General features: G+C 38.9%; 1 protein-coding gene across 1 annotated transcript; it reads right to left on the reverse strand.

Annotated features, from left to right (window-relative positions):
* Window positions 1-2,151: 2,151 nt before the first annotated feature.
* MRPL39 (mitochondrial ribosomal protein L39) lies at window positions 2,152-22,020 on the reverse strand. The gene is made up of 10 exons (XM_059164515.1): window positions 21,885-22,020; window positions 20,953-21,159; window positions 18,748-18,887; window positions 16,432-16,531; window positions 15,418-15,485; window positions 13,179-13,291; window positions 10,324-10,389; window positions 9,245-9,398; window positions 5,310-5,357; window positions 2,152-2,250 (listed from the first exon to the last, which is right to left on the reverse strand). The coding sequence occupies exons 1-10, from the start codon at window positions 21,946-21,948 to the stop codon at window positions 2,203-2,205; spliced, it is 1,008 nt and encodes a 335-aa protein (XP_059020498.1). The 5' UTR covers window positions 21,949-22,020; the 3' UTR covers window positions 2,152-2,202.

Genomic DNA, 22,020 nt, shown 5'->3' on the forward strand with positions numbered 1-22,020 from the left:
AGAGAGACAGACAACCGGCCCAGATGAGCCTGGAGAAGCTCCGGTGGTAGAAGACAGAAAACAGAAGAAGGGCTAAAAAGAAAGGAATTAGAAGTCTATATACAAACCAGCTGACCTTGACCCCTCATCCCCATGAACCCCAGTATTTCCCCCCAGGTAAACTAATGGAAGGATCTCATGAAATAAGTGGGAGTACTATCTGGGAAGAGTGAGAGCAGTCAGTAAAGACATCTATGACCAAGGCTGAAGAGCTCTTCATTCTAGCATTGAGAAAACCCCCATCATAACTGTCAGTGGTATAAGAAGTTCAATTAAGAAGATTAGGATATAAATGAAAAAGAGGGGGGAGGGGAAATACAGGAGACCAATACAGAAGACCCAAAATCTAATAAAAGGTATTAGAGAAACAGAAAAGAAAAATATTTAGAAATAAAAACTTCCTGGAGCTCAAGAGATATCAAAAAAAAATTTTTTTTAATCTAGATACAGACATAAAATTTACCACTTTATAACACCAAGAACATTAAGATCCTAAAAGTATCCAGGGTGTGTATGTATGTGGGTAGATGGCAGGGTGAATGGTATGGAGGAAGGCAGGGTTCCAGAGAATAGCTTATATAAAAAGGAACACAATCAGATGAGTATCAGATTTTCATTAGCAACATTGCCAGAAGATACTTGAGTTGCTTTCAAAGTCTTGACAGAAAATTATTTTTCAATCTGTAATTCTCTACCAGCCAAACAGCTGATCAAACTTAAGTTTGCAAAACAAAGGTACTTTAGACATGCAAGGGCTTAACCTCTTAGATGTTTTTTCTCAAGATGTAACTTACTGTGGACTCCAGCACAATGAAAAAGTTAATAAAGCAAAAGGAAGATACAGTCTCTAGGAAGAAGTAGATCCCACCCAGGAAAGAAATAAATTCAGAAGAAACCTGTACACTACACCCAGGAAGAAATTTTTTGGCAAAAGTTTTAACAGACTGACAATCAAGACTTGCCCCAGTCACGGGAAAGCAGAACTCTGTTATTGGGACTGTCATTTGGCAAAACCTTTGGGAGGCTAAGATCTGGTAGCATCTGCCAGTAACTCTATCAGAAATCTATTCCTACAAAGTATTTATATGTGAGGCAGTGCAGAGGACGAGTGAAGTTACTTGGGTCTAAATTCCGGCTTTGCTATTGGCCAGTTCTATGGTCTGTTTCCTCATTTACAAAACAGAAACACTTTCTCAAACGTTGTGAGGATTAAATAAGAGATTCCATGTGAAAGGCTTAGCATCATGGCCAATATATAATGAATATTCAGTTAATTAGTAAATTCTCAGTTAACCTATCCACAAAACACTTGCACTTTTGTGTTTTTGTTTGTTTGTTTTTAAGATTTTATTTATTTGTCAGAGAGAGCGAGCGAGAGCAAGCACAGGCAGACAGAGTGGAAGGCAGAGTCAGAGGGAGAAGCAGGCTCCCTGCGGAGCAAGGAGCCCGATGTGGGACTCGATCCCAGGACGCTGGGATCGTGACCTGAGCCGAAGGCAGCTGCTTAACCAACTGAGCCACCCAGGCGTCCCAAACACTTGCACTTTTGTACAAAAATATTTATTGTGCCATTGCTTAAAATGGCAAAAATGGAAACTAGTTTTATGATCTTTTATGTTTTTAAAAGATCCCATTTGTATTTATACATATATGTTTATACATGTAGAAAAAGGACTGAACAGAGAAAACATGTCAAAGTGTCCTATCTGGGGAGTCAGAGAGGACAGGGTTGTTTCTGCACAAAATTTTTACTGTGAACAGCGTAAGTTGTTTTAAACTTTAAAGAAAGTAAAAAGTAAATAATAATAATAGAGGGAAAATAAACATCAGTATAAGTCTTAGGGAGAAAAAAGATAGTAAATTTTCTTTTTTTAAGATTTCTTTATTAATTTAGAGGGAGTACTCAAGGAGCGGGAGGGGCAGAGCCAGAGTGAGATAAAGAATCCCAAGCAGACTTCCCCCTGAGCATGGTGTCCATATGCTGAGCATGGAGCCTGACAGGGCTCAATCCCATGACCCCAAGATCATGACCTGAGCCAAAACCAAGAGTGGGACACCCAACCGAGACACCCTGGTGCCCCAATAGTTAATCTTTATAAGAACACACAAATATTTCATATAAAATTTTTATTTTATTATACATATTTAAATTTTAGGAAGTTATTAGGTCGATGCACTTTCCTCTGTAGGTTTAGTTTGATCTTCAATTACCTGTAAATACATGAATACTTTACTTTTCTAATAAATAACCACTTTTAGTTTTACTCTTCCCCCACCATTTTAAATCATTCCATAGTCCTTTTCCTATTACCCTTGGTCTTTCTCCTTCATTAGTAATTATTACAGAAAGTTAAACAGAAAAAGAAAATGCACAAGGCCAGGTTCCCAATATAGATTATCATGTAAAGTACAACAATTTCATTAAAAATATAATCTGAAGCATATAGCTAGGCTTCTCCAGTCTGTCATTTTATTTTTCAATTACAAAATGAAATCACTCACGTACGAAAAATACCAGCAATGCTGTCACACAGTATTTTAAATCAGTGGATTTTCTTGGGAGGTATAATTCTATTTTAAATATGGTATATTACAGGTTTAGTAGAAGTAGGTATCTGTACATCCACATTTCTACTCTGTGTCACTCAAACACATCAAACAGCTAAACTTACTCCTCATTACCCTGACACTCACCCCACCTCCAGCATTATTTATCCCTGTGAAGGTCTCTACCCAGCTGCCCACACCTGCTATTCGAGAATCCACTGTTCTCTTACGTGCATATTCAACCAACAGTCCTACTAATTCTACCTGAGTGACTCTCACTGCCACACCTAAGCTTCAGGACCTCACCACCTTCTATCCCTCTAACAGGACTGCTAGTTTAAGCCACAGCTTTCTTCCATGCTGCTCCAGAGTAAGCATTTAAACACAAACAGCTAACCCATAGGTTACTTCCTTTTTCACATTCCCCAGTAACCCCCAATCACTTCCAGGAGGGGAATGCCAATTCTTTAGCATGGAAGACAAGCCCCTCTTCATACGCTATTTCCAACAGACTTTGCTGGATTCGTCACCCACCCTACAGAAGACTGTACATTCAGATCCATCTTCTATTCCTCTCTCTCTCCATTCCTCCATCTCTCTAGGCATTATCTCCTCTGAGATAACCACCAACCCAACCCCAAGCAAATTATCTGCCAGGCCCACTTTCAGTCATCCTCTAAGCCAACTTAAGCAACTCCAATCCCTGGGAACCCTCCTTAGCCGATCCTCCAGCTTAGTCCAGGTCCTTTGCTGTATGCCAGAATTCCACTTGTACACCCAACTGTCAGCTTGCAAGTCTAGTTTCCATTAAAGTAGCCTCCCTGAGGCCAGTAAGTAGGTTTTATTCATTTCTTTACCTACAGCTCCCGGCACATAACACACATTCGACATGTCTATGCTAGTTGAATCGATGCACCATATGTTTAACCTACTCCCTTTAAACAAAATGGACAGAAGGAAACTGAACCAGAATAAATTTTGCAAAAACAGCTATTCCCTGATTCCTATTACATACTCTAGGTTACTACCCCCACTATTTTTCTACATCTATTATAAACTCATTTCTCCTCTAGTTTCCTAACCTAAAATGATGATTATGGTGAAGGGGATTAAGAGCGCACTTAATCGTGACGAGCACTGAGTAATGTATAGAATTGATGAATCGTTGCACTGTACACCTGAAACTAATATAACACTGTGTGTTAATTACACTTGAATAATATATATGTATATATATAAATTAAAAATAAATAATAAAATGATAATTGTTACCAAAGAAATAAAATTTTTCTATCCATTCAAAAGTACTTTCTTTTCATGAGGAAATTATATGTACTCTTTACACAAGAACATTATGACTAAGTGCCTCAATAATAAATTCTATCTGTAAATTCATTAATAGAGACTAGGTTTGTACATCATCATAAAAAATTATCAATACTTACCAGGTAACCCATACACCAAAGGTTGGGCTCAAAATTTGCCATGACACATATATAATAAACCCTGAATGGGTTAACAGACTGAATGTAAATGCACTAGCAAAAACAACTGAAAAACCGTATGAAGAGATATATAATCAAGTGGAATTTGTAAGAATGGGTATTTGTTCGGAGGTCACTTTGCAAATGGTTCATGAAGACAGTAAGACTTGGATGAGGTACTGAAGAATAAGTAGGATGTATTCATTCACAGAGAGGAGGAGAAAAGGACAGAGAGTCCAGACAGAAAAAGTGCCATGAGCAAGCAAACTTGAAAATAAGTCGGAGTTAATAATGTTAATATATATTTGAAAGTTACTGAGAGTAGATTTTAAAAGTTCTTACCACACACACAGAATATGTAACTCTGTGAGGTGATGGCAATGCTAACCTTATTGTGGTAATTAGTTTGCACTACATACAAATATAGAATCATTACAATGTACATCTTAAACTTACACAATGCTATATATATATATCAATTATAAAGCTGGGAAAAAATAAAGTGATATAAGACTGCAAACTAAAAAAAAAAAAAAAAGAAGAAGAAGAAGAAAAAAGATAGTTTGATATATGCTTGCAAGCTTGAGAGGAAAATCAGGGTAACTAGGAAGGGTTTATGAGGCCAGATTACATGGACCAGCTATTCAATGATGTACGTAAAGGACGAGCACTTAGCCTATGAACAAGTAAATAGGGATAGCAGAGGTCAAGAAATACAATCACTCCTACTGGTGAAATCACAATCATCCCTACTGTGTCAGTTTAAAGGCCTGACACAAAATGAACTACAAAACACAAGAACTCAAATACTATTCTTCAGGACATCTGCACATTTAATATGTCAACCAATGTCAAGGCAGTTTCAAAATATATCTGACAAACTTTAATCTTCCCATGCTCATTAAGTCTACAAAAAAATTATCAAAGACCTAATTAACATCACTGGACCCTCTAAGAACTATTACTACTATAGAGCAGCATTCTTATTCTTCTTCAAGTTCTATAGTATCATCTCCATGATATTAACAAACAAAAAGAGAAGAAATGCCAAATTACAACTATTCTCTTGCCAAGATACTACTGGGGTCACCAACTATAACACTGCTTTAGCTATTGAGACAACTAATTACTTTTTTCTTTTGTTTTCTTTTCTTCTCTTTTTTATTTGTTGTGTTGTTGCTTGATTCCAGTAAAAATTTCTTCATGGAACAGTAGTCATTAGCCGTCAAAAACACTTACCATTTTCCGAGATCTTTCCAACAACTTATTCCATATCGTAAAATGTGCCTTGAAAAGAAAAGATTCACTATGAATTAAATAAAGCAATGAAGTTAAAATAAAAGGAAATGAGTCTTAAGTAGGTTTTAAACAAAACAAATACATAAGAAGTCAGGCGGTACTAACGAGCCTAAGTAGTTACAAAAGTAGATTCGAGGAGGAGAAAAGGTACTTTACAGGACAGCTGCTGTGTCTGGCATGTAAGAAAAGCAGACATAGCACTGAAAATGCCAATCGTCCTCTTTTCTCCTTCCTAATCACCACCATCGCAGACAGCATTCCTTCTAATGGGAAGCAAAACTCTGCCTCATTTTCCCATGTGCTGTAGTTCTTTCCCTAAATAGCCATTTTCAACAAACTAGAGGTCATTCTTCAAACTACTAGCAATCACAAGGAGAGGTTCATCAAGAACTGATGTGACCAGTGTTGACCGACGGTGACACCTTCACACTGAAATGGCAGTTTTAGAGGATTTAACACATTACCTTAAAGAACAAGTAAAAACTAATGGAAACAAAATAATTATAGAACCAATTACTTAATCCTTAAAAATTGTATATAGTTGGGGATTCTCAGAATGCACAGATGAAAACTGTGTAAAATGCATTAAGGACTGCATCAATTTTACTAAGTCATTTAAAGGTGATACTGAGGGATACGGGTGGGCCAGTGACTATGTCTCACTGAATGACCTGGTAAAATCTATGATAAAAGATAAAATTACTGTATGTACATGTAAGCCCTTCTGGAGAAAAGAGCAGCATTGTATGTTTAAAGGGAAAACCACACCTGACTCCAGCAGAATGGACAATGGGTGCAGACCCTCCGGTGTGGCTGGAAGCCGGTGGATGATGGAGAAAGTGGTATGCGAGGTCAGAGAGGCAGGCAAAGGCCAGATAATGTAGGGCTTTGTGAGATAACATACAGGGCTAGGATTTTTTTTTTTTTTTTAAGATTTTATTCATTTCAGATAGAGAAGGAGAGAACACAAGCTGGGGGAGAGGGAGAGGAAGAAGCAGGCTCCCTGCTGAGCTGGAAGCCCAATGCAGGGCTCAATCCCAGGACCTGGAGATCATGACCTGAGTGGAAGGCAGTTTAACCATTGAGTCACCCAGGTGCCCCCAGGGTTGGGATTTTTATAAGAAGCCCCTGGAATGTATAGGGCAAAGGGATTACATGATCTGATTTGTATATGAAAAAGGTCATTCTGGATACTAAGAAAGGAATGTGCTTCAGGGGCCAGAGTGAAATCAAGGAAGGGGTAGAGTAAGGCGGGTTGGAAAGGGTGGTGGTAGCAGATGTGATGCTATGCGACAGAGGGACTCGGACAGAGGGACTCCGGGCATGTTTCAGTGTTAAGAATTTAAAGGCCTTGCTGATGAATGGGATAGAGCATAGATGGGAGGGAAATGGAGAATCAAGGATTACCTCTCAGCTAAGTAGATGGTGAAATGCAGAAAGCTAGCAAAGGAAACGGGTACGTGGAGAAAAATCGAACGTGTCAAGGACAAATGCTAAAAAGTACAAAATGTTGATGAATGAGATGAAGGATTTAAATGAAAGATATACTATGTTCATAGACTAGAAGATACAATTTAGTAAAGACATCAATTCTTCCCAAATTGATACACAGGTTAAATAAAATTCCTATCAAAGTCCAGTAAGGCCGGTCAAAACAGAAAGATTATCCTAAAATTAAATGAAAAAGCAAAGAACCTAAAATAATTTAATCAATTTTTATAAATAATAACACAGGATGAATTCTTCTACCTGATTCAAGAACCGTTTACTGCTACAGTAATCAAGACCATGATACTGGTAGGACAGACACACAAACCAATGAAACAGAATAGAGAACCCAGAAATAGAACCATAGGGATATCCCCAAATGATTTTAACAAGGTGCCAAAGCAATTTAATGGAGGAAGGAAGCCTTTTTAACAAATGATGTTGGATGGGACGCCTGGGTGGCTCAGTTGGTTGGACAACTGCCTTCGGCTCGGGTCATGATCCTGGAGTCCTGGGATCGAGTCCCGCATCGGACTCCCAGCTCCATGGGGAGTCTGCTTCTCTCTCTGACCTTCTCCTCGTTCATGCTCTCTCTCACTGTCTCTCTCTCAAGTAAATAAACAAAATATTTAAAAAAAACAAAACAAAACAAAACAAATGATGTTGGAGCAATTTGACATGTATAGGCAAGAAAAATGAATCACAACCTGAATCTCAGACATTATGTAAAATTTAACAAAAAATGGAACACAGAATTAAATATAAAACTGTTAGGGGGAAAAAAGGAAGAAAATCATTGGGCTCTAGGTCCAGGCAAAGAATTCTTTGAATCAACACCAAAAACATGATCCATACACAGAAAAACTGATAAACTAAACATCAAAACTAAAAACTTCTGATCTGCCCAACTTCTAAATCTTCTGTTAGAAGGATGAAAAGATGTAATTACGGACGGAAAATATATGTAAACTTGTTATATATATATATACAATGAAAGACTAATAGCCAGAATATACTAGGAAAAAAACTCTTAGAAATTCAACAGCAGTAAAAAAAAAAAAAAAAAAAACTAATTAGAACAAAAACAAAAAAAATAAACAGACATTTCACCAAAAAATAAATACAGATGGTAAACACATGAAAAGTTGTTCAACAAAATTAGCCAACAGGAAAATGCAAATTAAAGCTACAGTATGAAATCACTACGAGCCTATCATAATGGCTAAAAACAGTGACAATGTCAAATGCTGGCAATGATCAAAAAACTGATTACTCACACACTGTTGATAGGAATGGTCAAATGGCAGAGTCACTCTGGAAATCAGTTTGATAGTTTCTTAAAAAACTAAGTATATGCCTACCATATGAGCCAGCAATTGCACTCATGGGCATTTATCCCAGAGAAACGAAAACACATATTCACAAAAATGTTCATAGCAGCTTTATCCATAATAGCCAAAAAACTATAAAAAAATATATATATATATCCCTTAACAGGTGAATGGTTAAATAATACACAGTAGGTCTATACCACAGAATACTATACAGCAATAAAAAAGAACCAACTACACAACAACCTTGATGAATCCTCAGAGAATGATGCTGTGAGAAAAAAGCCAATCCCCAAAGATTACATAACGTATTATTCCATTCATGATATTCCTAAGATGGAAATTTGTAGGAGAGAGCAGACTAATAGTGGCCAGAGGTGAGGAGGTGGAGGTGGGGCAGAGAAGAGTGGGTATGCCTATAAAGGGCCAAAAGGAGGGAGCCTTGTAAAGAAATTGTACTATATCCTCATTATGTCAATGTCCATACTCTGGCTGTGAAACTGTACTGTTAGTTTTGTAAGACGCTATCATTGGGAAAACTATGTAAAGGTAACTTGGAATCTCTGTATTATTTCTTATAACTACATGTGAACCTATACAGATTTTGAATTATCTCAAAATCCAAAGTTGAATTTTTTAAAAAAGGCATTAACAAGGAGTGGGAACAATATGGAAAATAACAGACTCTGGGTCATAAATAGATTAGGAAAATTAAGGAGAAAAGTCTGCCAAACCTAAACCTGAAAGACATTCCAGAAGGCCTTATCAATATGCACTCCAATAATCTTCAGTGCACCCTCCTTCCCTATACTAACTCGAAAAATTAAAATTACTATCCCAGTTTGATTCAACTTTTTCAACTAGTATTTCTTTTGTGAATGATCAGTTTACATTCCAGGGAAAATTGTTTTTATCATAAACCTGAATTTACAAAGTATTACTGTCACACAACTTAATGAAAATTAAAATGTCTGTCCTTCAAACTGGTATAAAATCAAGACCAGAATCACAATCACTCCCCAAACTGGACGATCTGAAACTTTAAACTTTACTTACTCTTAAGTGTACGGGTAAAGACAGACCCTGGAATCTTCGTACAAGACCCAATGGGGTGGCTTGAAGATTATGAACTGCCGACACTTCATACTGGAAACAAATACTTGTTCTTGGGATAAGAGGACCCTCACTCACATCAATGAAGTCACCAAACCTGATTTGATTTTAAAAACAAACACATTAAACCTCAAAATGAAACCATTTACAGTAGTTTAGAAAAAATCTATTTATTCTCTTTGGGACAATGTCCCCAAGTCAAGAACATTTCATGTGGGTCAATTCAGTCTCTACTGCTCCTGACACAATAATCTCAAGTGAGGAGGCTAAAACTATGAAAATTAAAGTCAAGTGAACCCTGTTCTTCATTAGCACTGATAAAATTTTACAGAGATTTTTAGACCACTGAATGTAACATGCTATCGAAGGAATCCAATTTCTAAAACCCTGTAATCTATAACCTTGTAACAACTCATTGTAATAGAGTTAGGAACTCAATGTATAAAACAGATTGTCCGAAGAGCAGCTTTGTAGAAAAAAATTAACTCTGAGTCAAGAAAACATGAGACTGAGAAAAAAAGATATAGGTCACAAAGTCACTTCTGCGCATGCATTATGCATTGTCTTATCTCCCTCATCCCTGTATCAGAAAGCACATTCCTATTTTACTTACTTATATGTAACATAAGTAGTAATTAGTATTGACATTTGTGAATACACATGAATTATGTTCAATTCGTAGCAATGAATATTTTGCCCAATTTCAAAATTAACTTTTGAAAATCACATTTTTAAACAATGGTTTTCAACTCTTAAACAATGGTTTTCAACTCTTGAAATGCTGAAATAAAAATAACAAACAATAGAATGAGGAACAGAAACCAGAACTGCTCCTGAAGATAATTTAAATCATCCAGTTACCACCCTACAAAAACAATGAACAAAGCAACAGAAAATAAGATAATGAGAATAACAAATTTGAGTACAAATGCATCTTTTGCAGTCATACACCACATTGGGTAACCACAATAAAGCTACATCTTCCTATAAATTAGCATGACAGCCAATTTATTTTTACTTACCTGTGTAGCTTAACTATTCTCTCAGGGTTCTGAGACGCCTTCTCTTCTATGAAATCCATTTTGTACCTAAAAAGTGGCAAAGAAAAAAAAATTTTACTTCTAAATATACAAAATTTTTAAAGGACCCCTCCTTTTCTCTTCCCCTTTAGCCATAGTTTTTGAAAGAGGGGTTTACACTTGGAGCCTCCCCTTCATGCCTCACGTCCTTCAGTCTGGCCACGATGTCACAACTCCACCAAACTCCATCTCTCCGAGTGCTCCTTTCCTCTGGCTTCCATGACACTCCCTACTGCTGAATACTTTAACTCTCTGGCCACTCTTCCCCCTCTCCACTCTCTAGTGGACCTGTCCTACAGCCCCTTTTCACTAAGTAACCTCCCTGGGCTAGCTCCTTAACATGTACAGCTTTAATCCCACTTCTGTTTTCCTCCTTCCACAGTTCAGCTTTTAATCCACATCCCTCTTATGAGCCCTGAACTACATATCTAAGACCCTCCTGAACATCTATTAGACTGTTTCACAAGTACCTTACACTCTGCAATTCTCACACAGAGCAAAAATTTACTCCTTCTTTTCCTGCCAAATGTATTCTTACTCCTGAGTTTCCTAGCTTAGTAAATGACACCGCCAACTACCCACACATCTAAGTGAAAAACTTCAGAGATTTCCTTGATTCCTGCTTCTCCTGCCACACCCCCTCCATCCAATTCATTGCCAAGTCATGTCAATTCTATGGCCTAAATGTTTCTCAAATCTACCCAATCCTGTTACTACAGCTAATAGCAGAGATGGAACTGCACAACCCAGGTTCAAATCATAGTTTTACCACTATTAAGAGCCCTCTTTACCCCAGAGCTAAACGAGTATTAGGAGAGTGTATGTCAAAGTTGGGAAGCATGAGTTGACGTGAAAACATCCACTTACTGCCATACCCCTTCTGCCAAAGCCCCCCATACATTATTAAGGGAGCCAGTTCCCTTAATATTTGTCCCTCTTGGGCGCCTGGGTGGCTCAGTGGGTTAAGCCGCTGCCTTCGGCTCAGGTCATGATCTCAGAGTCCTGGGATCGAGTCCCACATCGGGCTCTCTGCTCAGCAGGGAACCTGCTTCCCCCTCTCTCTCTGCCTGCCTCTCTGCCTACTTGTGATCTCTCTCTGTCAAATAAATAAATAAAATCTTTAAAAAAAAAAATATTTGTCCCTCTTGACCCACCTCTAAGAGATGCACATGTCCCCTGGGAGTCAAAGCCATGTAAGGCTCCCCCTACAGCAGAAGGCCTAATCACTGACCTACCTTAACCATCCAAAATTCTCTATTCCCTCAAACTTGCCCCCAAACCATCCCTAAACCTCCTTCCACACATTCAGCTAACTTTCCTACAAGCCCTCCTAGACTTGTAAAGTGGAGTGGAGAGAATGGGAAATCTTATGGAATGAACATCTAGAGTACACTATGGTGGCTATGGAGCACTTAATGTAATTAGCCCGAAATGAAATGTGCCTTCAGAGTAGAGGGGGGCGCCTGGTGGCTCAGTGGGTTAGGCCTCTGCCTTCAGCTTGGGTCGCAATGTCAGAGTCCTGGGATCGAGCCCTGCATGGGGCTCTCTGCTCAGCGGGGAGCCTGCTTCCCCCTCTCTCTCTGCCTGCCTCTCTGCCTACTTGTGTTCTGTCAAATAAATAAGCAAAATCTTAAAAAAAAAAAAAAAAAAAAAAAAAAAAAGTAAACTACATGAGATTCTGAAGACCTAGCATGAAAAACTGTAAAGTATCATCAATTTTGTAATATTGATCACATGCTGAATTACCATTTTAGATATATTGTTTAAATAAAATGTATTACTAAAATTAACTTCACCTTTTGACTTGTTTAATGTAGCTACTAGAAAATTTAGTTATATAGATGGCTTACATTATATCTCTATTGGACAGCATGACCCTAGAATTGTAGCACAGGAAGTATCTTGGTATGTTCTAATAATACAAGGAATTTTCTTATAGAATCAATGGTGCTTTGGGTCTATAGAACTACCTGCAGTCTAGTTCAGTTAAACTAGTATGTTCCTACTGCTTTCTTAGTACACTGGTTCCAGGATATGCGAAATATTATAAACTAACCCTATGCAAACTTACATCTCATTTTATAAATACCTAAAGAAATTCCAGCCCATAACCTTGAATGAATTGCAGGGGTATATTCTGTTTTAAGAATCTAGTATCTATGTTATTTTTTTGCAATGAAGATTTCCCTAATTAGTTCTAATTTCAATTAGATTGATATTAAAACATAGTTTATGTTGTTACAATTAGTAGAAGGTGGTAAAGTTTAAGTTTTCTGAGTGAGAAAGGGGACTGAGGACCCAGGGAAGATTTAAAATGTTGGCAAAGAAAATCCACCAGATGAATAATTCTGGTGCAGAAGACTAAGACCTGGCTATGTGAATGTTTTATTTTGGTGTTAGCTCCCTCCAGAGGACTGGCATTCTCTATCTCACCCCTGTAGGAGGGTGAGAAGGAAAGGCTGCCAAATGAACAAAATGATACAGTTCCATGGATGCTATCACTTCATGATGAAAGGAAAAAGGGGAAACACACTGCAATGCTGCTATGAAGTGAAGGACTTCTCTGGTCAAAGAAACAGAGAAGTAAGACAAACAGAATTATCGAGGGGAGGTCTTTTCTCTGTGAAATAAGCAATGAGATGAATCAAAGTAAATAGGCTGGTACAGAAAAAGAGATCTGAGAGCTAAAAATAAGTGTCCTTTACACATCAGATATAGAGATTCTTAAGAGCTAAATTTTCTTCATTACATATAACTTCAGGAGGTTGAATCTCACTTCCAAGGGAGCCAACACTTACTTGTTGTGCTGAAATATTTCTAATGCCACTTTTGCTTCCACTTCCAGAACTTCAAATGGAAGATCTTTATAAATTAAAGTGTGAGCATCTTTCGTGAAGGAACGTAGATTCTCCTTCAAAATGAAAGTATTAACTTTTTGTAACAATTGACTTAAAAGCATTTCTCCATAAGGCAGATAAAACTGTATGCTAAATACTATAAATCCAACTAAAAGAAAAAGCAAAAGCAACTTTGTTAGGAGTTATTAATTTATAACAATTAAGTATTCAGACCATAAATTTAACTATTGAAACTTGTAATTTACTTGTAATTAAGATATTAGCCTATATTAATTATTATAGATAATCCTACAAAGAAATCTTAATAAACATTTCATTCAAATTATACAACCCTTACAGTTTATTAAAACATGACGCAATTAAAAATGCTAATAAAAAGATACAAAAATGTGTTTACATTTTAAGTAAAACTAAGCTTTTTTAAATGAACAGGGAAATTATTGTTTGTCATTCAGAACATTTTACCAGGAAATATAATGTCATCATTGGCCTTGCCCAAAATATAGCATACATTTAATATAAAAATTCATGTTTAATAAAAAGTCACTTTTATGCAATTAAAATGACTGATTAATACACATTAACAATATTTGTGACACTTTTAATAAAAGCTGTAATTGAGTTTTCATACTATAAATCATTATTAATACACAAAAGACCAAGCACTGTTACGCAAGTAATTTTTGTAATAAAATTCTTTCCATAAACTTCCTATTAGATTTTTTTGCATGAAATGACTCTTCTCCATTCTTAAAGGGACAATTTATAACAAAGCCACATTCATGATTTTATACAACTGTTACTTGAATGTAACTCTCCACCACTTTTTCTAAGTGATCCACCCAACCCCATGGTGCCTGTAATTAGTACATTTCTTTTTTATTTAAAGTTTTACATTTAAAAAAAGGAAAAGAAGGCAGCAAGTTTCATACATAATGAGAACTCTTAATCTCATTAGTTCTTACTTAACCCCCCAACAAGTGAGAATCCTTTCTTAAATCTGAGGGCATATCTGCGAGAGAAATTACACTGACACCAGTTCAGAGATCACAGAGTTCCAATCCCTTCCCTGTATCCCCTGCACCCTCCACCTTTCTTTCTACATCTCTTCCCTCTCCCCTCTCTCCCTCTCTTCGCTCCTGTTTCCCTCTGCTGTCCTTCTTGATATTAACCAATTTAAGCAGGATTATACAAGAAATAAGTTCCAAAGCCAGAATTACTAATTACTAGACATAAAAAAAAACTCCAAAATTTTGCAATAAGGAATTACAACATTTCACTAAATCTAAAATATACCATTAAGAAAAAACGCTACCATGCTATCTATACTAAGATATATTTTTTTTCCAGAGATGTTAAAATGTGAAAAAAATGTACACAGTAGCATTGATAAAATGGTATGGTACATCACCTTTCCTTTCCTGATCTCCAGACTTCCATGTGTAGGACATACAGTTTGGCTTAAGAATCAAGTATTTGCCTCTTCTCCCCAGTGATAACTGAATTTCTAGGCTTGACAATTTAAAGTCATCAGTATACTCTCCTTACAGGGCATCTGATCTAAATCATCTTTGTTAGCCATGTGCTACCCAGTTGCCAGACCAACAAGGACAACACTCATTACACAATCAGATCATTCACCAATTGTCTAGTTTGTTGCTATCTGAGTTAGCTTTGTCGAAGCCTGATTCTTAATTCACTCTATCCTCTACCCTCTATCCCTCCTTTCAGGGTAACCTGTGTGTATAGGGAGATCTCACAGCATGCAACAAGCTAAAATCGTTTAGGGCAGTGGTTTTCAAATTGTGCTCGGATGATTCAAGAAAGTAAGGCTCCAAGCTTCCCACCACTACATCAACCAAGATGGTTAACCTTCTCTATTTTATATTCTGGGCATCTTGAAAACCACTATCTTAAGAAACAGAATGAACAATACTAGGAAGAAAGTACTTCAAGTAAGACACAAAACTTCCACACAACTGACACATTGTGAATACCCTCATTCATCTGCCTCTATCTTAAATTCACTGAAAAAGCCAACAACACAGGTAGGGAGGTAGGTAAGTAGGGTCTTTTAAATTAAATATTCTTAACATGCAGTAGCATTCAACAATTTAGGACTCATTCTAACAACAAAAGGCCCAGATTCTAAAATTAATATTCCAAACACTATACTTACTTTTGTTGGCATCCACTCATCAAGTCTCTTATCCAGAACTACATCATAGCAGAAGGCTCCACAGATTACTGTAAATCCAACCAAAATGAAAGGCAAAGTCAAATCTGTTACAATAGAGTGACTTATTGGGAACAAATATTTAGACCATAAAAAGAAGGGCCAACAATCTCTCTGCACTCTACAAACTATAAAACTGTCACCATTATCCCAGCTCTTGCCAAAGTTCTACAACTTGGCCCCACCCAAAAAACTAATTCACCTTTTGTTAACCTAAAATCACAAGTATGTTTTTCAACATTCATGTTTTCTTCCAGAATAGTATCACTACAGAGATTTCAAATAGTTACTAAACATAAAAATTCCAAAAGAATAAGATATTTAATATGTAGGTGAATGACTAAATGGACATAAAATGTTGAATTTTTTGTGTTCTAAACTGCCTTATTTTTGTTTTTTTGCCTTTCTTAGAATCATTCATTGAGCTTTTTAAATATTTTTGGTGTATATACTTCTATATATTTTTTAAATTACAAATGTGATCCTACTGCACATACTGATGCAAAATCCTAGTTTCACCAAAATTACAAAGAGTGTGAACTCTTGATTCTTCCCAATATGGTTCCTCTCCAGAGTAGTAGATGTTTCTGGTGAAAAAGTGCCACCTAAACACAGCTTTCTCTAGAATTCTATTTATATTCTCATTTCTTCTTCTTCCACATATTTGATTCAGAAATACATGCTTAAAGGCAGGAAACAAACGCGGAGACAATGTAACTACATGAAATTCATATTCAAAAGAAACATTCTCCTCGAATTCCGTTATTACATAATGGACTCCATTAATTAAATAAGACGTTTCATTACCCTTTATAAATGGAATATATGTATGATAGCAGTATATATTATATAAAATTAGACATAAGCTAAAAAAAAAAAGCATCTCTATAAAATACCAAAAATAGGTATGAAACCACTGAAGGATTATAAAAATATGCATGTGTGTGTGTACATTACCAGGAACTTCTGGAGCTCGGACCAAACTGACCACATATTCATCTTTGAATGCCCTCTCTATCACACAGCCCATCATCATGGCACAAGAACGCCAATAAGCCTGGCAAAATAAAATACACACAAACATAATACATACGAAGATTCACTAACATTTCTTCAGTATTAAAATTTAGGTTAACTTTTGACTTAGGAGCTCTTTCTCTGTCCATCCTCAGCATGGAGCAACAGGGAACATCAGGCCGTGGCATTACCTCTCCCAAGCAACAGGCACAAAAGAATGTGCTGTTAGCAATGTTTCTGTGCCAGATGCCATGCACTATGTTATCAAACAATACATAGTTTTACTATCTGGTTGCAACTTTATGTTTAACCCAAGATAAAGGTAACTTGTTAACAAACCTGTGCTAAAGTAAAAATAAATAAATAAATAGTATTAATATAAACCTGTTTATACCATATATAATAAAGAGGAAAAACTCAACTTTTAAGAATTTATGACTCCTGGGGCGCCTGGGTGGCTCAGTGAGTTAAAGCCTCTGCCTTCGGCTCAGGTCATGATCCCAGGGTCCTGCGATCGAGCCCCACATCAGGCTCTCTGCTAAGCGGGAAGCCTGCTTCCTCCTCTCTCTCTCTGCCTACTTGTGATTTCTGTCTGTCAAATAAATAAATAAAATCTTTAAAAAAAAGAAAAAAGAATTTATGACTCCTACACTCTAACTAACATCACAAGGCACATCACTCAAGTTATTTGTATTTACAGCAAAGCAACCAATTAACTGGGCTTTCATTTTACCAGCACATTTGACCCATGGACAAGCTTAATGTGGGTATCCATGCAATGACCTGATCAGAGTCATAAACAGAAACACAAGTCCCACAGCAGACCTGCTCATACTATGTCCCATACTGGCACCACTATAACTGGGCAACTGACCTTCATAAGCACTTCTCACCTGAGGACTAAAAAACTGGGCTCACTTGGTTGTGTGCAGCAGAAACTGCTCCAGGATTTACTCTACAGAACCACATACCATATATTAGAAATAACAAATCCAAGCTTTGAAGGCAAGTAGCAAAATGCAGCTCATCTATCCTACTTAAATGTTTTTAATGTCTGTTGAACTCCAGAGTCAGAACACCTAGATTAAAATCCAAGCGCTACAATCTCCTAAACTGGTAAGCTAGGTCAAGCTACTGAACCTCTCTTTGTTTCAGTTTACTTATCTGGAAAGCAGGAATAACAGTACCCATTTTTATGGGATTTTTATGAAGAGTAAATGAGTTAATACCTATAAATCAACTAAGATAGTGCCTGATACATAATTAATACATGATGTGAGCTATTATCATGTCTATCATTTTCTTAAGTGTTTCATTTCAACATATACTTATTGAATACCTACTGTATGTAAGTCAAGAACTAGGTCCAACAGGGGACATAATCCCTGTCTTCACAGAGCCAAGAATCCAACGCATTCAATGGTTCATATTGCAAGGCAATATTAAAATATTATATCTAGAGACATTTATCCAAGTGCTGTGAAGCCCTAAAGAGGGATTCGTTCTGACAAGAAGAAATTGACAACATCCCAAAGAGCAGGTAGCATTTTAATTGAACTATAAAAGAGAAATAGGATTTTAAGAGGGAGGAAAGAAAATACCCAGAGTTAAAGAAGAACATCAGCAAAAGCCAGGAGACTAAACCATTAGTGACCAAGGCCCTTAGTATGACCAGAGCAAAGAGGAAGTAGAAAGCTGCCATGAAAGTAAGCTCGAAAGCAAGGTGGGCATCAGATCATGCACGGGGCTTGGAAAGGAAGGGGAATAACTTTCATGTCCTTCCTGAAAGTTAGCAGGTAGGAAAAAAGTGGCACAATCTTTAGTCATGTCACTTAATGAAACTCTTACAGGGCTACTCAGGAAGACTTTAGAATTAAAAATGGGGGCAGGACACAGAGTTAAAAAGTTACTGAAATAATCCAACAATGATCAAAGGCTGAATTGAAGCAGTTTTGGGAATGTAAAGTAGAGAGTGATCAATAAATGTCAGTGCAGCAAAGAGATGAATGTAAAGACAAGTTAAATAGTTTTTCTCACACCAAAATACAAAGAAAGGATGCCAAGTTCAAGGATTTTTTGAACTGTGGAAACGCCTAATCTAACAAGCAAAACACTGGTTATCTAGTACATTACATTTGACCTTGGCCACATTTGCACATTTAATGGTCTGTAGCAAAAGTATTTTAATTAAAAAAAAAGAAGAAGAAGAAGAAGAAGAAAACTAAGGGGGAAAAAAGAACACAGAGGCAGAAATACCTTATTCACTTCTCCTGGATCACGATCTTTGAAAGTAAGAAATTCAATTTCACAGGATTTGGTCAAAGGTTTATACATGTCCCAAGGCTGTCCGTCCACAAGAGCCAGAATGGACTTCCTGCAGTACCACTCACTTAAATCTAGAGATTTAAAACAGATTGAAGGTCTAAATCTAACAGAACCCAAAGTGAAAACTTACATGTTTAAGTGCTCCATTAAGAAATAAAACAACAGAAAAGCAAAATTCTGCAATGACTTCCTTCAGGGGAAAAAAAGTCTTACAACTTACATCTGTAACTAATAAAAAAATATTCAACACATCCAATATATTCTTACTAACAAAACTGCCCAAACTATTTACAAAAATCATTAAGGCTAAGTCTAATTTCAAATTAATCTGTCAATTATTAAGTAGTAAAACAATTTTCCAAGAGCTACACTTAAATATTAAGAGAGCAGTATCGTGGATATATTTGGGTATGTACCCACATAACTTTATAGAGAAAATATCTAAATATATATCCAGAGTAAATCTGGTCTAAATGGCTTTGGGGTCTTGCATCCAAACCACCTCTTACTTCCCTAACATGGCCTGTTCAAGTTAAATACCACTAACAGTTTTTAATTATCAGTACGAATTCACATATAAGCCCATCATCTCTGGCCTGTTCTTTGACCAGAAGGCAAGTGCAACTCCAACCCTGGTTAGATGTTTTTCAAGTACACAGCTACTCACAGAAGGGGTCAAGCTCCTGGTACAGGGTCTAAGTTCCATACAGAGGAGTCAGGTCTGGTTTTGTTCACTCATTCGTATACGCAGAACCTAGCACCATGCCTGTAGCATGGTAAGGACTCGAAAGCGTACTGGGTGATGTGAGAAGGTACGAACGACGAGCCAGCATCAGTGCAGGAGTCGTGCTGAGGGCGCTCACAGGCTTCGTCTCGACGTGCAAAATGTACAAAGCTCCTTAAGGACCTGTACTTTGTCTTAACCTCCTCTGTAATCCTAATGCCTATCACACAGCAACGGTCCAGGAAATGTTCACAAAAGTAGTAAACAATGATCATAAGTACTAATTCAAGTGCCCAAACAACGAAGATCCAGAGTAATATGCTAGCTTAAGCTTTTAACTGAAATTACTTATTACTTAAATGAAATCATTACTGAGTTTTTCAAAAGTTTAAACAATGCAGCTAGCCCTATATATGAGCACGCATGCTGGTGTACAGATCTATTTTGAAAGTTTTCTAAATTTCAATATGACCAGTTCTTTTTTTTTTTTTTTTTAATATGACCAGTTCTATCAAAGGTACTTTAAAAGCATTTTGATGGGGGCACCTGGGAGGCTCAGGTCATGATCCCAGGGTCCTAGGATAAAGCCCCACATCGGGCTCCCTGGGCACTGGATGCCCTGCTCAGCGGGAAGCCTGCTTCTCCCTCTCCTACTCCCCTGTTCATGTTCCCTCTCTCGCTGTGTCTCTCTCCATTAATAAATAAGTGAAATCTTTTAAAGTTTAAAATAAAAGCATTTTGATCACAAATAATCTATACAGAGGCACTGTACCCTTCCTGTACACACTGAATCACACAGAGGGCACAGTGATCTCCTTTAAAATATGAACACAACACGTAATTTGACCCTCATCACATGCACCCCATGCAAATACCACTGACACATTTACTAGGTAGACACATGGCTGTCAAAACATAGTATGGACAAATCGTAACGCACAAGGAGGCAAGTGGTGAGCAGGTAAGACTGAAAGGAGGCCATAAAGACTAGAAACAGAAAAAGGCGGCCAGAAAAGCTGGTCATCCGAGGTCAGGGCTGTCCCTCTACCCCAAATTTCTTTGATGAGCTCCCCACAGTGACCGCCCCCATCACCCCAGGGTGCTGTCTAAAAAGGGCAAGCACACTAGTGACACCTCTGCCTCCTCACGCCTGGAACAGTTAACAGCACCCCAAACCCCGCCGGATTCAAGCGAGTCCGGGGACCACCGGTGCGTGACAGGGCCGGCGTTTCTCGACCCACGGGGAGTCTGAAGAGCTCAAGGCAGCGAACAGAGAGCGAGAGCAAGATGCCCAAAGGAGAAGGTCTCCAACCAAGTTCAGGGAGCAACCACCGAGTCTCGCCTCCCCGGAACCCACTCTTCCGCAGAGGTGACGTAAAACAGTCAAAACTGGATCCTGGTTCGCTACTTACGCATGGCACAGTTGTAAGGAGTGGAAATGTTTTTATTCATCACAAAAACCGTGCCAGGGTCGGTTTTCCCAACGTGTTTAACTTCGATCTTCTCGGTGCGAGGAGTGAAGGACAGCTGCCTGTTCTTCTCTTGATTGAAGAGATCGTTCTGCCTTTCTGCCCGTTCGGTCGGGGACAGGCGGGAGGCTGGCGACGTCGCGATCGACCCTGGGTGGAAGTGACAAGCCAGGTCGACGGGGAACGAACGCGTAACGCGGCGGGGATGCCCCACCCCGCACCCCGCTCCTTGCTGGACCGGGGAGGCCACGCCATTTTAAACCGCCGCTTGCCAAAATGCGCTCCGAGGTCAACCTGAGGCGCTTTCCAGGGTTGATGATGAAAAAGGCCAGCGGAAGAAATCCGCACCGGCCCGGACCCCGGCCCGGACCCCCGCCCTTGCACGCGGCCGCCTCCCCGCCCGATCTGCACCGCCCGCCGGTCCGCCGTCCCACTCCGAACTCGAGGACCCCAAGTCAGCCCCGTCGCTGGGAAGGGGAGCAAAGCGGTCGCTCTGGAAGACCTTGGGGACGAGAAAGCTCCAGAGCACGGAGCGCCCTCGCCCAAACGATCCATCCCAGAGCGGGAAACGCTGAGCCTGTTTCCCAAACCCTAAATGAGAGCGGATGTGCAGTCCTCCAACGGGAAAACGAGCCCCTGTCGCGCCGGGGACGCGGGGTCCTTCCCGGCCGGCCCTGAGCTCCTCCCGCGCCCCCTGCGCCCCGAGGTCTGGACCCTCCGGCCGGGAGCCGGCCGCGGCCGCCACAGCCGGGACCTGAAGCGCCACCTCCGCCCTCAACCCCGTGCGTGGGACCTCCCAGGACCCGCCTCGGGCCCCATCTGAGTAGACACTCCCTCAAGCCTCGGTTTTCGTCCGCTCGGACGCTGACACTCACTCCAGCCAGCCCCGCCACTGGGGGCGGCCCGCCAGAGGCGCAGCCCCCGGATCCCCACGGCCATTGCCGCCTCCTCTGCCGTAAGAATCGCCTCGCGCGGGTCCTCCTCTGCACCCCCTCCCCGGAAACTCTAAGC

The sequence above is a fragment of the Mustela lutreola genome, chromosome 2 (assembly GCF_030435805.1).
Source record: "Mustela lutreola isolate mMusLut2 chromosome 2, mMusLut2.pri, whole genome shotgun sequence".
Lineage (NCBI taxonomy): Eukaryota > Metazoa > Chordata > Mammalia > Carnivora > Mustelidae > Mustela > Mustela lutreola.